This window comes from Hipposideros armiger, unplaced genomic scaffold (assembly GCF_001890085.2).
Source record: "Hipposideros armiger isolate ML-2016 unplaced genomic scaffold, ASM189008v1 scaffold_26, whole genome shotgun sequence".
Classification (NCBI taxonomy): domain Eukaryota; kingdom Metazoa; phylum Chordata; class Mammalia; order Chiroptera; family Hipposideridae; genus Hipposideros; species Hipposideros armiger.
The window spans coordinates 6,229,106-6,236,019 of record NW_017731376.1 but is presented as its reverse complement, the minus strand read 5'-3'; the positions used below and the strand labels follow the sequence as shown (position 1 = coordinate 6,236,019).

Here is a 6,914-nt window from a genome sequence, read left to right as displayed (position 1 = left end):
AAAAAAAAAAAAAGAATGAAATGCAATAGCACGTGTATGCATATTGTCTTCCCTGCACCTGGAATGGAGGGAGAATGATCTAAAAGCGCAAGCTCCCTCACCCTCCCTCTCTCCTCTGTTTTCTCTTTAGCATTCTAGCTTTGTGTAAATTGCGATACCTCTTCATTCCAAAAGTTTTGAGATCTATAACAACAACAACAAACACTTTATAAGGAGCTCACCATGTGTCAGGCAGTATTTTGTTTGTTTCACAAATGTTGACTCAGCTGCTGAAGTTTTTTAGAGCCTTGCCTTGACCCTGTGACCCTTTGATGGTTTGAATCAACTCTCAAAGCACTGCAATGATAAACTATTTTTTAATATTATCTTGGGTTCCAGGGATGACACGCAAGGCTAGAGAATTCCCAGGAGTAACGCTTTTTCAGTCCCAAATGGAGGCTCAGTATATACTTTAGGGCACCAAAAAAGTTGCAATCACCGAAAGAAACAAACATTTTTTTGAAAAAGTTGGTATTGTTATTTAAAAAAAAACAAATAAAGAAAGCCATCGAAGTGGGTGGTAGTCGTGAGGGAAACTTTGGAGGTTATGGGTCAGGCTTTGTGTTTATTTTGAATTATGTGAGGGAGGGTAAGAGGGAGAAAGAAGAGCCCAAAAGCTTTCAGTACTTAGAACTTCAGCTGTTAACTGCCATTTATCCTTGACTGGAGTTTCTCAAATGGCATTGAAGATAAAGAGCTGAGAGTGAACCCCAGGCAAGGCCTTCAGCCCAGAATCTAGAAGATTCCTTCAGAATACAAAAAAAGATGCATTTCTCATGTGGTTCCAGCAGCCTCAGCTAAAGCTGCTGTTAATAGGCATAGCTTGAGCTCCTTTCTTGCAAAACCAAGATGTTTGTGGTTTCTTAAGTCTTATTTCTCCTCTTCTTCCTCCTTTTAGCCACTTCATTGGTATTTGTTGTCTACCCAACAACCCGTCACCCCACTTCTTCCCTGCTAACAAAACATCAAACAGTGGAAATCCATTCATCTCAGGGAGGGAGGCATCTATTCTAGTCACAGGCAAGTAATCATGTTTGGTCTAAACCATCATGTTGTACCATTCCCCTCTGATAGTGTTGGGTTAGAGGTGGACATTGTGAGCCTGTCCTGGCCGAAGAGATGCAGGGGGAAGTTGGCTGGAGAGGTCCCATCTCAGATAAAATGACAGAACCTCAGAGCGATAAAGCCTTCATGTACCACCCCCAGCTTCACTCCACCTCGGAGAGCTGATGTGAAACCAAAATACCTAAAGCTGCAGCAGCCACCTTGAGGAAACCATGAATGAGAAGCCGTTAGCTGAGAATGTCCTTCTTTGGCTAGGGGCCCTTGATGACATCATGGAGCCTCAGAAGAAACCCTGGAGTCACCTCCAGACTTCTTATTAAGTAAAATTAAATGTCCTTTGTGTTTAGCTACCATAAAGTGGTTTTGCTAATTTTTGCAAAAAAACAAAAAAAAATTCTAAATTGATTTACTTGTCTTTGCTATAGAACTCCTTGTGTTGCTATTTGTAAAATATGGAAGATCAGGAACATTAGTATGATGAGGTTTTAAGTTTATTTTTCATTTTATTTTCTCCATTTTGCTCATTACAAGGATTAGAGAAAGCTATGATGGCTTTATAAAAGTCTTCAGAACTAATTTAATTTACTTTATCATCACAAGGTCTAGTTGTTAATACTTGTTCAAAATATTATTTTCCAAAATATAGCCAAAGCTATAGCAACAGGAATTTGCTAAAAACAGAAGCATCTCCCTTTTGTGGGGTGCAAAGTCTGGCATCTCAGCTTCTCTCTGGACACATGCCCAGCTGTGCTCTCTGCAGGCCATCTTCCTCTCTGCACGTGCTGTGGCTCCCCCTCCTCTCAAACTCCAACTTGCACGTGACACTGAATTACGTCAATTCCAGTTCTACTTCTACAATCCTTTCTGGCTCCAGAGTGCAGCAACAACTAATTAGAGTGATCTGTGCCCCTCCCCTCGATTTGTTAAGAAAAATTTTGTGGACAACCCAATTCATTGACTCCCCATGGGTCAGGGGGCCACTCCTAGTCAAATCCGTTGTTCCTATGCCCAAGGATGGTGTGACCAACATGCATGCCTAAGCCTGTCCCGTCAGCAGAGCACCAGGGAAGGGACCTCTCTGCAGGACAGATAATGAAACAAGGCCTGCAAGAGGTATCATTTAGTTGGCGTCGTATTAACAAAAAAGTCACACATTCTCATGTATTTATAGGATATCAATCGACAAACCTACAATTACATTTTGTGTCCTGATCAAAGGGAAAAAGTACTGAGGGTGTGGTAGACAAAATAATAGCCTCCAAAAGGTGTCTGTGTTTTAAAGCCCAGAATTTGTAAATATGTTACATCACATGGCGAAGGAAAATAAAGGTTCTAATCAGCTATTTTACAAGAAAGAGATTCTCTTGGGTTATCTGAATGGGCCAGTGTAATCACAAGGGTCATTAAATGTGGAACAGAGAGGTAGAAGAGCCCGAGTAATGCAGTGTGAGATTGCTGGCTGTTGCTGGCCTTGAAGATGGAAGGGGGACCTGAGCCGCAGGAGGCAGATGACCTCTAGGATATGGAAAGGGCAAGAAATGCTCCTACCAGAGCCTCCAAAAAGGAATACAGCCCTGCCAGTATCTTAATTTTAGCCCAGTGAGACCCTTTTGGATTTCTGAATCCCAGAACTGTAAGATATTAAGCTTGGGCTGTTTTAAGCCACTAAATTTGTGATAATTTGGTACAGTGCAAAAACAATAACTTTTATGTGCTAACTCATATATTCTCTTTTAAGCCAGACAACAAAACTGAATTAGCATTATCATCCCTCTGTTTCTAATAAGGAACTTTAGGCTAAGAGATTACACAGGTACTTAGTGGCAGAACTGTTTGATTCCCACATCCATGTTCTTTCAAGCAAACCACAGCTGCCTCTCTGGAAGATAGTCGCTGGAGCAGTGGTTCCAAAACTGAGCTGTAAAATGGCATCACCTGGCATCTTTAAAAATCCTGACACCTGGTTCCCATGCCCAGACATTTCCATTTAATTGGTATCAGGTGTAATCTGGCCATCAGTTTTAAAATCTCCCCAGGTGATTCGAGAGGGCAGCAAACTTTGGCAACCACCATTTTGGAGGAAGGTCTGTAGAACAGGTCCTCAAATGACTTCGTTTCATTCAATGTCATTTCATTATAACGTTGCTGAGATACCATAGGAACTTTTTCTTTTTTTTTTTTGAAAACAGTGGCTGTTTATTTTATTAACTGACCAGATTACAAAAATACCCATGGTAGATACCTTAGTTCATCCTCCTAATAAGCCTGTTGATCTGGTCTTCCCTGTTGCCAGCGTCTCCCCCCTCCACAAAGTGGGTGGTCTTCTTCTTCATTCCACCTCGTGGAGAAGACAATTTGAAGGGCCACAGGAAGTTGTTTGCTTCTTTGAAACGTTTTCCAACAGTATAGATCTCATGAATCAAATCCTCCATGCAGATGATGCCGTATTTACCAAGAGATCGCGCAATTAATGTGTTATCTGTCAGGGCAATTCGCTTTTTGTTGATTTTGCCATAACCACGCTTGTAGATCAATTCATTTACTGACTTCAGGTTTGGATACCCCCATGCGATGTATGGCTCCACAATCCTCAGCATGTTAATGGAAGCCTTGTTGAGTTTGACAAAGGCGCCGTTGAAGATCTGGCGAAGGCGGAGAAGCTGCAGCACCTTTCGGACCTTTGGGCTCACACCATTGATGCCTCGGATCCTGATGACAAATGCCAACTTGGGTTCCGCAGGTACATAGAAGTTGCCAGCTTTTCTCGCCATCCTAGCCATTCGAATCTCGGTCCTGTACATCTGCCTATATTCTTTGTGATAGTGCTTCGCTTTTTCATAGATAAGCTTTCTTCTTGCCTTTCGAAGCATCTTTTGGGCAAACTTCTTTCTCAGGCGTTTGATCTTCAGCTCTGCGAAATTCCTTCGCTTTTTCTTAAGGGTTTCTGGCACAGCAGGAACCTTCTTCTTCTCTTCTGCGCCCTCCATGGTTCCGGCCGGAAAAGAGATACCATAGGAACTTAACTCTTATTTATATCAACTGGCCTGAGGTAAAATTGGTTTCATTACACGTCCTTTCGCTGCAATTCCAAGACCTGTTGACATTAAGTGAGGCTGACCGTAGTGTCTTGATGTTAAATGGTGACATTACAATTTCTTTTCCTTTTTGAAGAGACTTTTTTTCAGTGGTTCCCCCTGGGGCTGCCCAAGAAACTCACCTGGAAAGCTTTTAGAATATATTTCTGCTTGGCCTTACCCTCATAGATTCTAACCCAAATGGCCTGGAGTAGGACCAGTTTAAAGCTCCCTAGATGGTTTCAATGTATGATCAGGGTTGAAACCCCTTGTATCAGGAGAATAGAATGGGGTGCCTGCTGGCTGGAAGCCTCTCCCTATTATGACTCATTCTGAAAAATCTGGGTGTTAGTGGAAAGGAAAGGAGGTTTTTCTAACAAAGCTGATGCCTCCACTACCCAGTGGGATGTTTTAGGGTACATGTTTCCAGCTGTCCCTGGCAGGAAATGTTTACACATATTTGCGGAACTTCTCTATCAGCATTGAGCAAGAACTTGCTGTTTTTGAAGGACAGCCAAAGAAACACATGTAACCGAGGATTTATTTAAAAAAATACAAAAGAAGTCTGTTGAAGGTATTCTAGAAACGGCGCTACAAAGATGTCATGAGTTGCTCTCAAGCATGCAGGATGGATAAAGCTGTTGTTGTTTCTGTGGACTACACCATTCAGTGAAAGATTGCTGCAGACAAGGATAAGCACAGGGTGCTAAGTTTTCTCCTCACTGGTTTCTAATTGCAAAGGAGAAAAAAATAACATTTCGATGGAAAGTTCTAACAGTGAACACCTTAATCTAGAGGTCACATTTAGTATCAGTCATAGTAGGGCATCTTGATATTATGTGACTCCTGATGAGATGCAATGTGAAGTACACAGGGTCATCTCTGCAGTATTCATGCCAAAGATGTACAACCTGATTCTTGTCAAACCTTTGGTTTTACCTTCCAGCTGTCAGGGAATACCTGGGCAAAAAGAACAAAGTAAATGGCACCATGAAAAAACAAACAGGTGAAACCAGACTGTGGAATATTCTACAAGACAGCTGGCCTGTTCTCTTCAAAAGGGCAATGTTTAAAGAAGAAAAAAAAAGTGCACAATTCTTTTAGCATAAAAGAGAATAAAGAGATGTAACAACTAAATGCAATGCCTTAATTATATCCTGGTTTGGAGGAAGTGGAGAAAAAAATACCTACAAAAGATATGTAGGGATATTTAGGGGAAATTTGAGTATAGACTAGATGTTAAATGATATAATAGTTCTTATCTCACGTGTGATAATGGCATGGTGTTAGGCTGGAGAATGTCCTAATTTTTAGCTCAGTTATTTAGGGATGAAGTGTCTCAGTGCCTGAAGCTTATTTTCAAATGGTTCAGCAAAATAGAAACACACACACACAAACAAAGCAAAACATTGTCAAAATGTTCACGGTTGTTGAATAAAAGGTGGTGAGTACACATTGTACTCTTCTTTCAATTTTTTGAGTGTTTTAAATGATTTCCATAACATTTGGGAAATATCTCTATTCCTAATTTATCCATGCTAGAATATGCCTTTTTGAGATTTGGTCTCTGGGATTGTTAGAGGTAGAAGTCATTCCTGCAACTTTTTCCCCAGAGTCTCTTCTGTTAGACTACCAAGCATAGAACACATCAATGGGTCATATCTTTCTCAATCTTGACCTTATGTTTCTGGAGTTAAATAGCCTTTCTCAGGCTCATCTTCTCTGGCTCACCTTCCAGACAACAGCTAGAGTTACCAGATTCCCTAATGTAAATACCATGATGCTTTGCCTCTGTTAGAGGTATACTTAAAAGAAACAATAATAATAAGGTGTGAGCATAATGTGATATGATTGAATATTTCTTTTTGAAAACAACACACTGTAATTTATGTATTCAAGTGTCCTCTTCAAAAGCATACCTTGCACAAAACAGGTTTGGAAGCTTGCCTTTTAGGATCACCTTCAGAGTCCGTTTTACCTTCTCCTCATTAGTCACATACCTTTTGTCCCTTAGGGTGGGTTTGATATATGAACAACTAAATATCACTGAAGGTCACAAGTTGTAAATAAAGTGATTAAGCAAGTGCAGGAATGGCCTTCTGCCCAAACTCAATGTGTGATTATGCACAGGGATACTTATTTTCTGAAATAAAGTGGCTCTGATAATACTTTTTAAATGCAGTTCAAAAATGTTTTAGGTAATGTTAGCACTATTTGAAAAACATTACAAGCTAAGCTTCTTGGGTGGTCCATTGCTCTCTTGAGTGTGTAAGTTTGAATCCTGGACTCTGAAATCACTGGCCAAGAGGCCTTTCTGTAACTCAGTTTTCCTACCTGTAAAACAGAAGTAGCAATGCCTACCTCAAACAGTTGTAAGTTCTGAATGAGTTGATATATGCAAAGCACTTTAAACAGTGCCTGGCATCTAGTGAATTTCAATCAATGTCCGCTACAAGTATTGTTACTACTATTTATCAAACATTCAGTCATATCACTTTCCAGTTACTTTTATGTATAGAACCTTGAGTAAGGTAGCTCTTTCCATTGTAAATGAGAGAAACCCAACTCAAAATAGCTTCAGTAAAAATAATAATAATACTGTTAATAAGGAAATACCACAATCATCTAGCTGGAAAATTCAAGTGCTATGGTAGCTTCAGGCATGGCTAAATCCAGGCTTAAAGCAATGATGTTCAGGCTCTTTTACTCTTCTCCATCTCCTTGCTCTGCTTTTTT

General features: G+C 40.4%; 1 protein-coding gene across 1 annotated transcript; it reads right to left on the bottom strand.

Moving 5' to 3' along the window:
• Nucleotides 1-3,283: 3,283 nt before the first annotated feature.
• LOC109379451 (60S ribosomal protein L7) lies at nt 3,284-4,101 on the bottom strand. Its single transcript, XM_019636001.1, has one exon. The coding sequence runs from the start codon at nt 4,089-4,091 to the stop codon at nt 3,348-3,350; it is 744 nt and encodes a 247-aa protein (XP_019491546.1). The 5' UTR covers nt 4,092-4,101; the 3' UTR covers nt 3,284-3,347.
• Nucleotides 4,102-6,914: the final 2,813 nt, after the last annotated feature.

Excerpts from the sequence above, each read along its gene's own strand:
- LOC109379451 (XM_019636001.1), bottom strand. The coding sequence starts at position 4,091 with ATGGAGGGCGCAGAAGAGAAGAAGAAGGTTCCTGCTGTGCCAGAAACC.